At 47.4% G+C, this 18,990-nt stretch overlaps 1 protein-coding gene across 1 annotated transcript in view; it reads left to right on the forward strand.

Annotated features, from left to right (window-relative positions):
* Positions 1 to 559: 559 nt before the first annotated feature.
* Positions 560 to 18,990, forward strand: part of LOC121512526 (capping protein, Arp2/3 and myosin-I linker protein 3-like) — a 105,176-nt gene continuing 86,745 nt past the window's right edge. The window contains exon 1 of the mRNA XM_041791828.1: positions 560 to 656. Within this exon, the coding sequence (XP_041647762.1) occupies positions 605 to 656 (52 nt within the window). The 5' untranslated portion in view covers positions 560 to 604. The remainder of the gene's footprint in view (positions 657 to 18,990) is intronic.

Here is an 18,990-nt window from a genome sequence, read left to right on the forward strand (position 1 = left end):
GGTAATAAACAGACTTTCCAACAAGATTTATTACCAAGGAGCGTTGTTACAACAAAGAAATAATGTACCAAATACGCACGGTTTTACTTTTTAAGTTTAAATGAATTTCTAGCGAGTGAAAGCTTTAATTTGAACGGTCTGAGCTTTAAGGAGCTTCCACATCCAGCTGCTGTCAGTCAGACTCTGAAGTGGACGCCCCTCCAGCTGCTGAAAGGAGATCTGGATATTTAACCCTTGAAGGACAAAGATAAAACTCATTTAAATGGAGCATCTGTAAGTTTGCTCTGCCATCATGTTGAAGACACCTGCATGTTTCCTTTCTAGCTTTGATTCCACTGAAACTTTCTTCCTGCCTGTATCTGTGTGGATGTGGACCTCAGGCTTTCACAGGTAGCTACAGCTGCCTCGTTCTCCCAGTGATCCCCGCCCCTCCTCCCCACCCCTCCCTCCCTCCATCAGCCAGCCTCCTCTCACCACATCCACTCGGTTTCTTCTTCCAGGAAGCATCGGGCAGTCTGATGCTCTGCTGGAATGATGGGGAGAGAGAAAGAGAGAGAGAGCAGCCCCCCTGTTGTCCGTTTCTGAGAGAGAGAGAGGAGCAGACATGGCTTCGAGAGAGATCACTGGTTTCGTGAGTGTGACTAAGGATATTACAGGTGGGTACAGCCTGCTTCTTTCTCCCCGTCTCTGTGTCTCTCTTAGCGGGCTGCAGCCGCTCTCTCCCCCCGTGTCTGTGCGTTCAGGCTCGGGATGCTTTTCCTCCGATCACCGATCGGATGCTGCTGCAGCTTCCTGGAGCCTTTTTCTGCTCCGTGCATGTGAGAGAGTGACCGTGTGGATGAATAATTCACAGTGAGGGGAAATATAGCTGGCCTTAAATCTGCCCCTGGGGCGGATCTGCTAATAACCCCCCCAGCCTTAGGCCAGAGAGGAAAAGGGGCGTAGTGTGCATGAAGCTCAGCGTGTGCTCGTGGATCGGGTCGTGTTTTCCTCCACGTTCCTACCCACTGTACCCACTCTCGGAACCTGGATCAATCAGCATTTTCTCATTGTTTTGTTGCACGACCCTTATAGTGATTGCGCGTGTGCGCGCGCGTGTGTGTTAAAGTGAGGAGTGTATAGACGGTTTAACCGTGAGCAGAGGCAGGTAGCTGCTCCAGATGTGCTCTCTGTCAGTGAATGCATTTAAAACGACTTTAAAGAGGGAGGAGAGAGAGGCTGCTGGATGATCACTAAAAATCCTCACCATCATTAATCTGATGAATATTAAGATGATTACAAATCACTGATTTTACAACATCTGCAGACCAGTGTTCATTCAAGCAGCAATTCTAACTTCAGTCTTCAGACTTAAACAATTTTAAGTTCGAGTGATTTTTAGCCTTTATAGCCGGTTGTCAAACCCAGTCACAGCAGGGGCCGGATTCTGGATTCAGGTCTAACCTGAGGGCCAAACAGGGTCACCTTTTTAACCAGAAACTCTCAACCTTGTTTCACCAGTAAAAAAGTAGCCTATGAAACAAAGTAGAAAAGCACTCAGAGAGCGCAGACCTCCGCCATTAGCCCTATCTCCCAATAGTGAAGGATCCTTTAAAAAATTCCTGGGTCCATCCCCATGTGGCCCCCACCGCGGCATTCGCCGATCACTCCCTCCCCGATCGGGTAGAAACACAGAGAGGCAGAGTATTGGCTTCGCTATGCGTGCCAACAGATGCACTGACAGTCTCACCCATGGTCCCAACAGACAACTGGAAGTCATGGCAGAGGGTGAATATTCCTCTATTCCTCCCAGCATTGTGAGTATTCTCGCTACAATTCACTGTCTTTCTCTCTGTTACGCTCCGACTCGTCTCCTCAACCGGGCGTGCGTCTTTCAAACTCTATAAACTCCAAAACGTTGAATAGAAACACAGCTAAAATGCTGCTTGGATTGAAGTTACTCATGTCTGCCAGCCTGGTGTAAAGTGGTAACAGCGCAGAGCTCCGCCATTAGCCCTATCTCCCAATAGTACAGAATCCTTTAATAAAAATCCTGGATCCAGGTGGTGATCCGGATCACTCTCAAAATCTAATCAGTTCTTCCTCATGCCATTTCCTGAAAATTTCATCAAAATCCGTCCACAACTTTTTGAGTTATGTTGCTAACAAACAAACAAACCCACCTGATCACCTAACCTCCTTGTCAGAGGTAAAAAAAACCCTAGCACTGATGATGATTGATTTTGACATTTAAAACGTTAAAAAGATAAGTTTAAAGCCTCCAATCTGAGAAAAATACATTTATGAGTTCAAAATGGTCAAAACATGAAAATGAAATTGAAAAATAGTGTTTTAAAAGGCAAATATATTAGAAAGGAAGTCAGAATCGCTAGTTTAAAATGTCAAAATAAAATTCGTAATCATGAGTTTAAAAGGTAAAAATATGATTAAAATTTTAAATTGTGAGTCCAAAAGGTCAAACTAGGGGATTATGAAGACAAAGTTTGGAGTTGAAAATATGAGATAAAATACAAAATAATTTGTTAAAAAGGTCAAAATATGACTTAAAAATTAGAATTATGAATCTTAAAGCTCAAAATATTATATGAGAAGTCAAAATTATGAGTTGAAATGCTCAAAGTACGAAATGAAATGTCAGAATCCTAAGTTTGAGTCCTGACTGTGGGATGCTAAATTGAAAATGTGAAATTAAAACACAGATTTATTACTTTTCCCACATTCCTGACTTCTTATCTAAACGTTTTTACTCCTTATATCAAGAAACTGTTAAAATAAGGAAAACTTGATCAAATCTGCCATTAAAATAGAAAAATAGAAACGATTCATAATTCTGTGTGTGGTATATGTTTGCAAGAAAATACAGCTATGATTGCCTCAAACTGTCGCTGTCAGAATCTTTGATATACGCAGTTAGATGTAATAAATGCTAGGCAAGTTGAACATACTACAGTAAAGTCCAGTATTATAGTGTTTTATTTAACAGTTTAAGTTTGAAAAATTGAATAGTAGTTTTTAAAAAGGCAAATATATTAGAACAAAGTCAGAATCGCTAATTTTTGTGTCAAAATAAAATTACGTAATCATGAGTTTAAAAGGTAAAAATATGATTAAAATTTTAAATTGTGAGTCCAAAAGGTCAAACTAGGGATTATGAAGACAAAGTTTGGAGTTGAAAATATGAGATAAAATACAAAATAATTTGTTAAAAAGGTCAAAATATGACTTAAAATTAGAATTATGAATCTTAAAGCTCAAAATATTAATATGAGAAGTCAAAATTATGAGTTGAAATGCTCAAAGTACGAAATGAAATGTCAGAATCCTAAGTTTGAGTCCTGACTGTGGGATGCTAAATTGAAAATGTGAAATTAAAACACAGATTTATTACTTTTCCCACATTCCTGACTTCTTATCTAAACGTTTTTACTCCTTATATCAAGAAACTGTTAAAATAAGGAAAACTTGATCAAATCTGCCATTAACTGAATGGTGGAGTAGACTGCAGGGTTTGAGCCTGAATGGTGGACTAGTGTGTGGTATATGTTTGCAAGAAAATACAGCTATGATTGCCTCAAACTGTCAGGGTTTGAGCCTCAGAATGGTGATAGACTGCAGGGTTTAGCCTGAATGGTGGAATAGACTGCAGGGTAGGCCTGAATGTTGAACATACTACAGTAAAGTCCAGTATTATAGTGTTTTATTTAACAGTTTAAGTTTGAATGGTGAGGACTGATTAAACTAATGGTTATTTGCATTTGCAGGGTGATGAATGGTGGACTAGACTGCAGGGTTTTGCCTGAATGGTGTAATAGACTGCAATGGTTGGATTAAGAATATTATGTGTCCCTCTCAATAACCAGAGTTACCTATCCCTGCAGGGGGGGTTTAAAGTAAAATACATTTTGTACTTGATGTGAAAAAGTTACTCAGTTAGTGAAGTTTATTTCAAACATGGAAGACATAGACTGCAGGGTTTTAGCCTGAATGGTGGACTAGACTGCAGGGTTTGAGCCTGAATGGTGGACTAGACTGCAGGGTTTGAGCCTGAATGGTGGACTAGACTGCAGGGTTTGAGCCTGAATGGTGGACTAGACTGCAGGGTTTGAGCCTGAATGGTGGAGTAGACTGCAGGGTTTTGACCTGAATGGTGGACTAGACTGCAGGGTTTTGACCCTGAATGGTGGAGTAGACTGCAGGGTTTGAGCCTGAATGGTGGACTGGACTGCAGGGTTTGAGCCTGAATGGTGGACTAGACTGCAGGGTTTTGACCCTGAATGGTGGAGTAGACTGCAGGGTTTTGACCCTGAATGGTGGAGTAGACTGCAGGGTTTTGACCTGAATGGTGGACTAGACTGCAGGGTTTTGACCCTGAATGGTGGAGTAGACTGCAGGGTTTGAGCCTGAATGGTGGACTGGACTGCAGGGTTTGAGCCTGAATGGTGGACTAGACTGCAGGGTTATTGCCTGAATGGTGGACTAGACTGCAGGGTTTGAGCCTGAATGGTGGACTAGACTGCAGGGTTTTGGCCTGAATGGTGGACTAGACTGCAGGGTTTTAGCCTGAATGGTGGACTAGACTGCAGGGTTTGAGCCTGAATGGTGGACTAGACTGCAGGGTTTGAGCCTGAATGGTGGACTAGACTGCAGGGTTTGAGCCTGAATGGTGGAGTAGACTGCAGGGTTTTGACCTGAATGGTGGACTAGACTGCAGGGTTTTGACCCTGAATGGTGGAGTAGACTGCAGGGTTTGAGCCTGAATGGTGGACTAGACTGCAGGGTTTGAGCCTGAATGGTGGACTAGACTGCAGGGTTTGAGCCTGAATGGTGGAGTAGACTGCAGGGTTTTGACCTGAATGGTGGACTAGACTGCAGGGTTTTGACCCTGAATGGTGGAGTAGACTGCAGGGTTTGAGCCTGAATGGTGGACTGGACTGCAGGGTTTGAGCCTGAATGGTGGACTAGACTGCAGGGTTTTTGCCTGAATGGTGGACTAGACTGCATGGTTTTGACCTGAATGGTGGACGTTTATGCATGGTTTTTGCCCTGAATGGTGGACTAGACTGCAGGGTTTGAGCCTGAATGGTGGACTAGACTGCAGGGTTTGAGCCTGAATGGTGGACTAGACTGCAGGGTTATTGCCTGAATGGTGGACCAGACTGCAGGGTTTGAGCCTGAATGGTGGACTAGACTGCAGGGTTTTGGCCTGAATGGTGGACTAGACTGCAGGGTTTTAGCCTGAATGGTGGACTAGACTGCAGGGTTTGAGCCTGAATGGTGGACTAGACTGCAGGGTTTGAGCCTGAATGGTGGAGTGGACCGCAGGCTTTTGGCCTGAATGGTGGACTAGACTGCAGGGTTTTAGCCTGAATGGTGGACTAGACTGCAGGGTTTTGGCCTGAATGGTGGACTAGACTGCAGGGTTTGAGCCTGAATGGTGGACTAGACTGCAGGGTTTGAGCCTGAATGGTGGACTAGACTGCAGGGTTTGAGCCTGAATGGTGGAGTGGACCGCAGGCTTTTGGCCTGAATGGTGGACTAGACTGCAGGGTTTTAGCCTGAATGGTGGACTAGACTGCAGGGTTTGAGCCGGAATGGTGGAGTAGACTGCAGGGTTTGAGCCTGAATGGTGGACTAGACTGCAGGGTTTTGAGCCTGAATGGTGGAGTAGACTGCAGGTTTTGGCCTGAATGGTGGACTAGACTGCAGGGTTTTGACCTGAATGGTGGACAAGACTGCAGGGTTTTGACCTGAATGGTGGACTAGACTGCAGGGTTTGAGCCTGAATGGTGGACTAGACTGCAGGGTTTTTGCCTGAATGGTGGACTAGACTGCAGGGTTTTTGCCTGAATGGTGGAGTAGACTGCAGGGTTTGAGCCTGAATGGTGGACTAGACTGCAGGGTTTTGGCCTGAATGGTGGACTAGACTGCAGGGTTTTAGCCTGAATGGTGGACTAGACTGCAGGGTTTGAGCCTGAATGGTGGACTAGACTGCAGGGTTTGAGCCTGAATGGTGGACTAGACTGCAGGGTTTGAGCCTGAATGGTGGACTAGACTGCAGGGTTTTGACCTGAATGGAGGACTAGACTGCAGGGTTTTGACCTGAATGGTGGACTAGAATGCAGGGTTTGAGCCCGAATGGTGGACTAGACTGCAGGGTTTGAGCCTGAATGGTGGACCAGACTGCAGGGTTTTGACCTGAATGGTGGACTAGACTGCAGGGTTTGACCTGAATGGTGGACTAGACTGCAGGGTTTGACCTGAATGGTGGACTAGACTGCAGGGTTTTCGCCTGCATGGTGGACTAGACTGCAGGGTTTGAGCCTGAATGGTGGACTAGACTGCAGGGTTTGAGCCTGAATGGTGGACTAGACTGCAGGGTTTGAGCCTGAATGGTGGACTAGACTGCAGGGTTTTGGCCTGAATGGTGGACTAGACTGCAGGGTTTTAGCCTGAATGGTGGACTAGACTGCAGGGTTTGAGCCTGAATGGTGGAGTGGACTGCAGGGTTATTGCCTGAATGGTGGACCAGACTGCAGGGTTTTGGCCTGAATGGTGGACTAGACTGCAGGGTTATTGCCTGAATGGTGGACTAGACTGCAGGGTTTTAGCCTGAATGGTGGACTAGACTGCAGGGTTTGAGCCTGAATGGTGGAGTAGACTGCAGGTTTTGAGCCTGAATGGTGGAGTGGACTGCAGGGTTTTGGCCTGAATGGTGGACTAGACTGCAGGTTTTGAGCCTGAATGGTGGAGTGGGCTGCAGGGTTTTGGCCTGAATGGTGGACTAGACTGCAGGTTTTGAGCCTGAATGGTGGAGTGGACTGCAGGGTTTTGGCCTGAATGGTGGACTAGACTGCAGGGTTATTGCCTGAATGGTGGACCAGACTGCAGGGTTTTGGCCTGAATGGTGGACTAGACTGCAGGGTTTTGGCCTGAATGGTGGACTAGACTGCAGGGTTTTAGCCTGAATGGTGGAGTGGACTGCAGGGTTTTGGCCTGAATGGTGGACTAGACTGCAGGTTTTGAGCCTGAATGGTGGAGTGGACTGCACGGTTTTGGCCTGAATGGTGGACTAGACTGCAGGGTTTTAGCCCGAATGGTGGACTAGACTGCAGGGTTTTGAGCCTGAATGGTGGACTAGACTGCAGGGTTTGGCCTGAATAGTGGAGTAGACTGCAGGGTTTTGACCTGAATGGTGGACTAGACTGCAGGGTTTTGACCTGAATGGTGGACAAGACTGCAGGGTTTTGACCTGAATGGTGGACTAGACTGCAGGGTTTGAGCCTGAATGGTGGACTAGACTGCAGGGTTTTGACCTGAATGTTGGACTGGACTGCAGGGTTTGAGCCTGAATGGTGGACTAGACTGCAGGGTTTTGACCTGAATGTTGGACTGGACTGCAGGGTTTGAGCCTGAATGGTGGACTAGACTGCAGGGTTTTGACCTGAATGGTGGACTAGACTGCAGGGTTTTGACCTGAATGGTGGACTAGACTGCAGGGTTTGAGCCTGAATGGTGGACTAGACTGCAGGGTTATTGCCTGAATGGTGGACCAGACTGCAGGGTTTTGGCTTGAATGGTGGACTAGACTGCAGGGTTTGAGCCTGAATGGTGGACTAGACTGCAGGGTTTGAGCCTGAATGGTGGACTAGACTGCAGGGTTTTGGCCTGAATGGTGGACTAGACTGCAGGGTTTGAGCCTGAATGGTGGAGTACACTGCAGGGTTTGAGCCTGAATGGTGGACTAGACTGCAGGGTTATTGCCTGAATGGTGGACCAGACTGCAGGGTTTTGGCCTGAATGGTGGACTAGACTGCAGGGTTTTGGCCTGAATGGTGGACTAGACTGCAGGGTTTTAGCCTGAATGGTGGAGTGGACTGCAGGGTTTTGGCCTGAATGGTGGACTAGACTGCAGGTTTTGAGCCTGAATGGTGGAGTGGACTGCACGGTTTTGGCCTGAATGGTGGACTAGACTGCAGGGTTTTAGCCCGAATGGTGGACTAGACTGCAGGGTTTTGAGCCTGAATGGTGGACTAGACTGCAGGGTTTGGCCTGAATAGTGGAGTAGACTGCAGGGTTTTGACCTGAATGGTGGACTAGACTGCAGGGTTTTGACCTGAATGGTGGACAAGACTGCAGGGTTTTGACCTGAATGGTGGACTAGACTGCAGGGTTATTGCCTGAATGGTGGACTAGACTGCAGGGTTTTGACCTGAATGTTGGACTGGACTGCAGGGTTTGAGCCTGAATGGTGGACTAGACTGCAGGGTTTTGACCTGAATGTTGGACTGGACTGCAGGGTTTGAGCCTGAATGGTGGACTAGACTGCAGGGTTTTGACCTGAATGGTGGACTAGACTGCAGGGTTTTGACCTGAATGGTGGACTAGACTGCAGGGTTTGAGCCTGAATGGTGGACTAGACTGCAGGGTTATTGCCTGAATGGTGGACCAGACTGCAGGGTTTTGGCTTGAATGGTGGACTAGACTGCAGGGTTTGAGCCTGAATGGTGGACTAGACTGCAGGGTTTGAGCCTGAATGGTGGACTAGACTGCAGGGTTTTGGCCTGAATGGTGGACTAGACTGCAGGGTTTGAGCCTGAATGGTGGAGTACACTGCAGGGTTTGAGCCTGAATGGTGGACTAGACTGCAGGGTTTTGGCCTGAATGGTGGACTAGACTGTAGGGTATTAGCCTGAATGGTGGACTAGACTGCAGGGTTTTGACCTGAATGGTGGACTAGACTGCAGGGTTTGAGCCTGAATGGTGGACTAGACTGCAGGGTTTTGCCCTGAATGGTGGACTAGACTGCAGGGTTTTGGCCTGAATGGTGGACTAGACTGCAGGGTTTTGACCTGAATGGAGGACTAGACTGCAGGGTTTTGACCTGAATGGTGGAGTGGACTGCAGGGTTTTGACCTGAATGGTGGAATAGACTGCAGGGTTTTGACCTGAATGGAGGACTAGACTGCAGGGTTTTGAGCCTGAATGGTGGACTAGACTGCAGGGTTTGGCCTGAATGGTGGAGTAGACTGCAGGGTTTTGGCCTGAATGGTGGACTGGACTGCAGGTTTTGAGCCTGAATGGTGGAGTGGACTGCAGGGTTTTGACCTGAATGGTGGACTAGAATGCAGGGTTTGAGCCCGAATGGTGGACTAGACTGCAGGGTTATTGCCTGAATGGTGGACTAGACTGCAGGGTTTTGACCTGAATGTTGGACTGGACTGCAGGGTTTGAGCCTGAATGGTGGACTGGACTGTAGGGTTTTGACCTGAATGGTGGACTAGACTGCAGGGTTTTGACCCTGAATGGAGGACTAGACTGCAGGGTTTTGACCCTGAATGGAGGACTATACTGCAGGGTTTTGACCCTGAATGGAGGACTAGACTGCAGGGTTTTGACCCTGAATGGTGGAGTAGACTGCAGGGTTTGACCCTGACTGGTGGACTAGACTGCAGGGTTTGGCCTGAATGGTGGACTAGACTGCAGGGTTTGAGCCTGAATGGTGGACTAGACTGCAGGGTTTGAGCCTGAATGGTGGAGTAGACTGCAGGGTTTGAGCCTGAATGGTGGACCAGACTGCAGGGTTTGAGCCTGAATGGTGGACTAGACTGCAGGGTTTGAGCGTGAATGGTGGAGTAGACTGCAGGGTTTTGACCTGAATGGTGGACTAGACTGCAGGGTTTTGACCCTGAATGGTGGACTAGACTGCAGGGTTTGAGCCTGAATGGTGGACTGGACTGCAGGGTTTGAGCCTGAATGGTGGACTAGACTGCAGTGTTTTGACCCTGAATGGTGGAGTAGACTGCAGGGTTTTGACCCTGAATGGTGGAGTAGACTGCAGGGTTTTGACCCTGAATGGTGGAGTAGACTGCAGGGTTTGAGCCTGAATGGTGGACTGGACTGCAGGGTTTGAGCCTGAATGGTGGACTAGACTGCAGGGTTATTGCCTGAATGGTGGACCAGACTGCAGGGTTTGAGCCTGAATGGTGGACTAGACTGCAGGGTTTTGGCCTGAATGGTGGACTAGACTGCAGGGTTTTAGCCTGAATGGTGGACTAGACTGCAGGGTTTGAGCCTAAATGGTGGACTGGATTGTAGGGTTTTGACCTGAATGGTGGACTAGACTGCAGGGTTTTGACCCTGAATGGAGGACTAGACTGCAGGGTTTTGACCCTGAATGGAGGACTATACTGCAGGGTTTTGACCCTGAATGGAGGACTAGACTGCAGGGTTTTGACCCTGAATGGTGGAGTAGACTGCAGGGTTTGACCCTGACTGGTGGACTAGACTGCAGGGTTTGGCCTGAATGGTGGACTAGACTGCAGGGTTTTGGCCTGAATGGTGGACTAGACTGCAGGGTTTGAGCCTGAATGGTGGACTAGACTGCAGGGTTTGAGCCTGAATGGTGGAGTAGACTGCAGGGTTTTGACCTGAATGGTGGACTAGACTGCAGGGTTTTGACCCTGAATGGTGGAGTAGACTGCAGGGTTTGAGCCTGAATGGTGGACTGGACTGCAGGGTTTGAGCCTGAATGGTGGACTAGACTGCAGGGTTTTGACCCTGAATGGTGGAGTAGACTGCAGGGTTTGAGCCTGAATGGTGGAGTAGACTGCAGGGTTTTGACCCTGAATGGTGGAGTAGACTGCAGGGTTTGAGCCTGAATGGTGGACTGGACTGCAGGGTTTGAGCCTGAATGGTGGACTAGACTGCAGGGTTATTGCCTGAATGGTGGACCAGACTGCAGGGTTTGAGCCTGAATGGTGGACTAGACTGCAGGGTTTTGGCCTGAATGGTGGACTAGACTGCAGGGTTTTAGCCTGAATGGTGGACTAGACTGCAGGGTTTGAGCCTGAATGGTGGACTAGACTGCAGGGTTTGAGCCTGAATGGTGGAGTGGACTGCAGAGTTATTGCCTGAATGGTGGACCAGACTGCAGGGTTTTGGCCTGAATGGTGGACTAGACTGCAGGGTTTTGGCCTGAATGGTGGACTAGACTGCAGGGTTTTAGCCTGAATGGTGGACTAGACTGCAGGGTTTGAGCCTGAATGGTGGACTAGACTGCAGGGTTTTGGCCTGAATGGTGGACTAGACTGCAGGTTTTGAGCCTGAATGGTGGAGTGGACTGCAGGGTTTTAGCCTGAATGGTGGACTAGACTGCAGGTTTTGAGCCTGAATGGTGGAGTGGACTGCAGGGTTTTGGCCTGAATGGTGGACTAGACTGCAGGGTTTGAGCCTGAATGGTGGAGTGGACTGCAGGGTTTGAGCCTGAATGGTGGACTAGACTGCAGGGTTTGAGCCTGAATGGTGGAGTGGACTGCAGGGTTATTGCCTGAATGGTGGACCAGACTGCAGGGTTTTGGCCTGAATGGTGGACTAGACTGCAGGGTTTTGGCCTGAATGGTGGACTAGACTGCAGGGTTTTAGCCTGAATGGTGGACTAGACTGCAGGGTTTGAGCCTGAATGGTGGAGTGGACTGCAGGGTTTTGGCCTGAATGGTGGACTAGACTGCAGGTTTTGAGCCTGAATGGTGGAGTGGACTGCAGGGTTTTGGCCTGAATGGTGGACTAGACTGCAGGGTTTTAGCCCGAATGGTGGACTAGACTGCAGGGTTTTGAGCCTGAATGGTGGACTAGACTGCAGGGTTTGGCCTGAATGGTGGAGTAGACTGCAGGGTTTTGACCTGAATGGTGGACTAGACTGCAGGGTTTTGACCTGAATGGTGGACAAGACTGCAGGGTTTTGACCTGAATGGTGGACTAGACTGCAGGGTTTGAGCCTGAATGGTGGACTAGACTGCAGGGTTTTGACCTGAATGTTGGACTGGACTGCAGGGTTTGAGCCTGAATGGTGGACTAGACTGCAGGGTTTTGACCTGAATGTTGGACTGGACTGCAGGGTTTGAGCCTGAATGGTGGACTAGACTGCAGGGTTTTGACCTGAATGGTGGACTAGACTGCAGGGTTTTGACCCTGAATGGTGGACTAGACTGCAGGGTTTGAGCCTGAATGGTGGACTAGACTGCAGGGTTATTGCCTGAATGGTGGACCAGACTGCAGGGTTTTGGCTTGAATGGTGGACTAGACTGCAGGGTTTGAGCCTGAATGGTGGACTAGACTGCAGGGTTTGAGCCTGAATGGTGGACTAGACTGCAGGGTTTTGGCCTGAATGGTGGACTAGACTGCAGGGTTTTAGCCTGAATGGTGGAGTACACTGCAGGGTTTGAGCCTGAATGGTGGACTAGACTGCAGGGTTTTGGCCTGAATGGTGGACTAGACTGTAGGGTATTAGCCTGAATGGTGGACTAGACTGCAGGGTTTTGACCTGAATGGTGGACTAGACTGCAGGGTTTGAGCCTGAATGGTGGACTAGACTGCAGGGTTTTGCCCTGAATGGTGGACTAGACTGCAGGGTTTTGGCCTGAATGGTGGACTAGACTGCAGGGTTTTGACCTGAATGGAGGACTAGACTGCAGGGTTTTGACCTGAATGGTGGACTAGACTGCAGGGTTTTGACCTGAATGGTGGACTAGACTGCAGGGTTTTGACCTGAATGGAGGACTAGACTGCAGGGTTTTGAGCCTGAATGGTGGACTAGACTGCAGGGTTTGGCCTGAATTGTGGAGTAGACTGCAGGGTTTTGGCCTGAATGGTGGACTGGACTGCAGGGTTTTGGCCTGAATGGTGGACTGGACTGCAGGTTTTGAGCCTGAATGGTGGAGTGGACTGCAGGGTTTTGACCTGAATGGTGGACTAGAATGCAGGGTTTGAGCCCGAATGGTGGACTAGACTGCAGGGTTATTGCCTGAATGGTGGACTAGACTGCAGGGTTTTGACCTGAATGTTGGACTGGACTGCAGGGTTTGAGCCTGAATGGTGGACTGGACTGTAGGGTTTTGACCTGAATGGTGGACTAGACTGCAGGGTTTTGACCCTGAATGGAGGACTAGACTGCAGGGTTTTGACCCTGAATGGAGGACTATACTGCAGGGTTTTGACCCTGAATGGAGGACTAGACTGCAGGGTTTTGACCCTGAATGGTGGAGTAGACTGCAGGGTTTGACCCTGACTGGTGGACTAGACTGCAGGGTTTGGCCTGAATGGTGGACTAGACTGCAGGGTTTTGGCCTGAATGGTGGACTAGACTGCAGGGTTTGAGCCTGAATGGTGGACTAGACTGCAGGGTTTGACCTGAATGGTGGACTAGACTGCAGGGTTTTGGCCTGAATGGTGGACTAGACTGCAGGGTTTTGGCCTGAATGGTGGACTAGACTGCAGGGTTTGACCTGAATGGTGGACTAGACTGCAGGGTTTTGGCCTGAATGGTGGACTAGACTGCAGGGTTTTGGCCTGAATGGTGGACTAGACTGCAGGGTTTGAGCCTGAATGGTGGAGTGGACTGCAGGGTTTTGACCTGAATGGTGGACTAGAATGCAGGGTTTGAGCCTGAATGGTGGACTAGACTGCAGGGTTTGACCTGAATGGTGGACTAGACTGCAGGGTTTTGGCCTGAATGGTGGACTAGACTGCAGGGTTTTGGCCTGAATGGTGGACTAGACTGCAGGGTTTGAGCCTGAATGGTGGAGTGGACTGCAGGGTTTGAGCCTGAATGGTGGAGTGGACTGCAGGGTTTTGGCCTGAATGGTGGACTAGACTGCAGGTTTTGAGCCTGAATGGTGGAGTGGACTGCAGGGTTTTGGCCTGAATGGTGGACTAGACTGCAGGGTTTTAGCCCGAATGGTGGACTAGACTGCAGGGTTTTGAGCCTGAATGGTGGACTAGACTGCAGGGTTTGGCCTGAATAGTGGAGTAGACTGCAGGGTTTTGACCTGAATGGTGGACTAGACTGCAGGGTTTTGACCTGAATGGTGGACAAGACTGCAGGGTTTTGACCTGAATGGTGGACTAGACTGCAGGGTTTGAGCCTGAATGGTGGACTAGACTGCAGGGTTTTGACCTGAATGTTGGACTGGACTGCAGGGTTTGAGCCTGAATGGTGGACTAGACTGCAGGGTTTTGACCTGAATGTTGGACTGGACTGCAGGGTTTGAGCCTGAATGGTGGACTAGACTGCAGGGTTTTGACCTGAATGGTGGACTAGACTGCAGGGTTTTGACCCTGAATGGTGGACTAGACTGCAGGGTTTGAGCCTGAATGGTGGACTAGACTGCAGGGTTATTGCCTGAATGGTGGACCAGACTGCAGGGTTTTGGCTTGAATGGTGGACTAGACTGCAGGGTTTGAACCTGAATGGTGGACTAGACTGCAGGGTTTGAGCCTGAATGGTGGACTAGACTTCAGGGTTTTGGCCTGAATGGTGGACTAGACTGCAGGGTTTTAGCCTGAATGGTGGAGTACACTGCAGGGTTTGAGCCTGAATGGTGGACTAGACTGCAGGGTTTTGGCCTGAATGGTGGACTAGACTGTAGGGTATTAGCCTGAATGGTGGACTAGACTGCAGGGTTTTGACCTGAATGGTGGACTAGACTGCAGGGTTTGAGCCTGAATGGTGGACTAGACTGCAGGGTTTTGCCCTGAATGGTGGACTAGACTGCAGGGTTTTGGCCTGAATGGTGGACTAGACTGCAGGGTTTTGACCTGAATGGAGGACTAGACTGCAGGGTTTTGACCTGAATGGTGGACTAGACTGCAGGGTTTTGACCTGAATGGTGGACTAGACTGCAGGGTTTTGACCTGAATGGAGGACTAGACTGCAGGGTTTTGACCTGAATGGTGGACTAGACTGCAGGGTTTTGACCTGAATGGAGGACTAGACTGCAGGGTTTTGAGCCTGAATGGTGGACTAGACTGCAGGGTTTGGCCTGAATGGTGGAGTAGACTGCAGGGTTTTGGCCTGAATGGTGGACTGGACTGCAGGGCTTTGACCTGAATGGTGGACTAGAATGCAGGGTTTGAGCCCGAATGGTGGACTAGACTGCAGGGTTATTGCCTGAATGGTGGACTAGACTGCAGGGTTTTGACCTGAATGGAGGACTAGACTGCAGGGTTTTGACCTGAATGGTGGACTAGACTGCAGGGTTTTGACCTGAATGGAGGACTAGACTGCAGGGTTTTGAGCCTGAATGGTGGACTAGACTGCAGGGTTTGGCCTGAATGGTGGAGTAGACTGCAGGGTTTTGGCCTGAATGGTGGACTGGACTGCAGGGTTTTGACCTGAATGGTGGACTAGAATGCAGGGTTTGAGCCTGAATGGTGGACTGGACTGTAGGGTTTTGACCTGAATGGTGGACTAGACTGCAGGGTTTTGACCCTGAATGGAGGACTAGACTGCAGGGTTTTGACCCTGAATGGAGGACTATACTGCAGGGTTTTGACCCTGAATGGAGGACTAGACTGCAGGGTTTTGACCCTGAATGGTGGAGTAGACTGCAGGGTTTGACCCTGACTGGTGGACTAGACTGCAGGGTTTGGCCTGAATGGTGGACTAGACTGCAGGGTTTTGGCCTGAATGGTGGACTAGACTGCAGGGTTTGAGCCTGAATGGTGGACTAGACTGCAGGGTTCTGACTTGAATGGTGGACTAGACTGCAGGGTTTGACCTGAATGGTGGACTAGACTGCAGGGTTTTGGCCTGAATGGTGGACTAGACTGCAGGGTTTGACCTGAATGGTGGACTAGACTGCAGGGTTTTGGCCTGAATGGTGGACTAGACTGCAGGGTTTTGGCCTGAATGGTGGACTAGACTGCAGGTTTTGGCCTTTTACTGCATGCAGGATTGGTGAGTTTTGTGAATGTTTTCTTCTCCCTTAATGAGGAAAATAATCATACAATAATCATCAATAGTAAACATAACATAGAAAACATTTCAGGACTTTCCATTCACTGTAAAAGACCGAGTTTTTCATGATTGATTTATTTTTGATTTATTAGTAAAAGACTGAATGAAGTCCTTTTCAAAATTCACAGTGTTAAATTTGACTTTATTTTGATTTTTACCCTTTCTGCATACAATTTCATTAAAAATCTAATAGAGGATTTTATTTTAATCACCAAACTAGTGTCATTTTGAGCTGGATTAAACATTATACAGCCACTTAGAGGACATTTCAAAGTATCATGATATATATCGTGTATCGGGATATAGCAAAATATCAAGGCCATATCACCCACCTCTAATATGAATAGAGCAATGTGGAAGGGGCGAGGGGTCTTTTACAGCTGTGCTTTTTCTGTGGCTGTGGCTCAAAGCAGTGGAGTAAAGTAAATGAAGGTTCTGCTGACACATACGCCAGAGGAAGTCAACTGTACATGCACCTACAGTCATCAACTACTCCTGTGTTCATGGAGGTCTGCAGCCAGGTGCCTCGTTGGGTTTTAATGTTTCACGTTTGGGAATGTCCTCTCTGGCTTTGTTACCTAAAAAGAGATGCTTTTTAATAATTCGCTCACTTGCTATGATTTCTTTAGTTAAATGTGGAAAGGCTTCTTATTGGTCTTTGCCCTGGGCCTCCACATCACTAAAACCGGCCCTGTCAGGCAGATGTTCACCGTCTCGTGCCAACAAAAATACATGAGCCGCACAAACCCAGCAGAGCAGCAGAAAGCACAAATATTTATTCAGACAGCAACAGCTTGTGCACATGACACAGTATCCTTGTGCGCGATGCTCCACTAGCACGAACACATGCTCGGTGTAGCCGGGACTCTGCTGCTGTGTTAATTACTCCTAATGGCTCTATTAGACGCTCTGTGATGATTAATCCAGAGGAATCCCGAACTCCTCTTTGGTTTCATGCAGGGTAATGCCCGCCCCCTCCTGACCTGCCTCCTGCTGACTGACATGGAGGAGTACCGGGGGCCACCGGGGGCCTGCAGGCCTGCACAAGGTCACCTGAATGAGATCTGGATCTTTTCTGTGGATGGGCTCAGAATAATGTTCACTGAATAATCACTGGCATCAGTGCTTAAGAAAGTTTGTTGAATGTTTGAGATTTGGAGAGCATGCCCAATCTTCAACAAACCAACCCACAGATGCTGCCTGGAGTCTCTGTGTACATCTTTTCTGCTCTCTTGTGTGATGAATCAGGCGTAAACCTTCACTTTTGGCTCCAGCATGCTGTTTATTCTGAAAACAACAGAAGCACATTAGGTCTCTTACACCGGCAACAGAACATCAGAGATTAAATTTGATACTTTTAAAGACTTTTTTCAGGACTCTCTTCACACATTTTTCAATTTCTAACCCCTTACATTAGAGGCACAGTTTCATATATGCTCTGTGCTTGTAGGATAAAAATATGACAAGAGAAAATGCTTAAAAAACCTTAGAAAACCTTAACCCTCCGATCCTACTATGTCCATTTTGAGGAGATTCATCATTTTTATCATCATTATTTTGAGTTGATAGTCACATTTTTATTGATTGAGACATCAAATTTGGCCAAAGGTATTATTTTTCTTCATATTAAAAAAACTGTGTTGCCCATTAAGCTCTACCTAATAGCTTCTTCCATCCTTGTTTGTCCAAAATCTGGACAATAGACTTCCATTAAAAACACGTTTTTTGACTGTGAGTCTATGACACCAAAACAACATATAGCAACCTTTTCTATGCAGTCACTCGATCACCAGGGCTCTAAATTTCACCATTCCACAGTGATCAAGCAGATGGTGCCACTGCACCATTTTAACCCCTTCAGCAACGCACATGCAGGATTTCTTCCATGGACTCAGAGTGTTTGAAGCACTATTTCATCCACTAAACATCATCAGACTTAAATGAAATGATTCATGCCACTAGATATGGATGTCTGAGAGTGGGCTACATGTGTGAGGAAAAGTTTGTGTGCTCCTAAGTGTGTGCTCGGGTGTGAATCTGCGTCTTTGTTTACAGCCAGACATGCCGTAAGTGGAGTGTTTACAGTCAAAAATGCTACTTCTGAGTTCTGCAGACTGGGACTAAGAAAGGGGGACATTTGGACAGTTTCAACTTTGCCCTCACTTCATAGCAAGTGGATGGACATGCATGAGGATGCACAGGTGCTTTCGATCAATAGGGGGGAATATATCATACCTCAAATATGCAGTAAATTTATATATGTGCATAATAAGCGTAATCATAGTCACATTTTGGTTAGAGGTGGAAATGCATGTGTTCGTGATTCATATCCTTCATATTTCCTCTGATTTTTTATGCCTGTACATAAAATAAACCTAACATGAACAAATGCATTCGCTCGCATATGATTTGGTAGAGGGGGCGGCTCGAGAACAGGATGGTAAAACTGGCGTGTTTTACGCACCAATAGACTCGTCTGTTTAGCATGGACGCTATCTCACTGAATCAAAGTCATAGGCATAGAGTACAATAACTGGCATAAAAAGGGTGTAACATTGAATTTTTATTTATTTATTTTTTTGTTGTTGAAGAGATTTGAGTAAGTGAAAGATGAAAAAATTCGAAAAAAGAGTGTTTTATCAACAGTTTTCTGTATGTCCAGAATATGGACATACAAGGACAAATGGAGCTAAAATATGGCATTTGGCACTACAAAAAAAAAAAAAAAAATTCAATGCATCAAAATCAATTTTACAACTCATCATTGACATGGCCCAAACTGTATTTATTTTTAAAACGTTTTTCTTTCTTGACCATTTTATATGGGAAATATGGTGTTTTTGTGTTTTTTTACCATAAAAAAAGGAGTGACATGGTGTAAAATAACTGGCATAAAAAGGGTGTAACATTGAATTTTTATTTATTTTTTTAGGGGTCAGGGTTGAAGTTGTTGAAGAGATTTGAAGCAGTAAAAGTAAAAAAAAAAAAAAAAAAATGTTGAAAAATAATTATTTCCCATTAGAACCCGTTAGTCAGGGTAACTAGCTCCTGTTTGAGCATCAGTTTCCTTTCCTCCATTCTTTGTTGTTATTTAATCCACATTTAAAAGCCAAACTGGTCCTTACGGCCCACAGGTCACAGTTTGGACTCCCCTGAACTGAAACACGGAGGAAGGGCTGTGCAACATCCTAACTGCA

Source organism: Cheilinus undulatus, linkage group 7 (assembly GCF_018320785.1).
Source record: "Cheilinus undulatus linkage group 7, ASM1832078v1, whole genome shotgun sequence".
In the NCBI taxonomy this organism is placed as follows: Eukaryota; Metazoa; Chordata; class Actinopteri; order Labriformes; family Labridae; genus Cheilinus; species Cheilinus undulatus.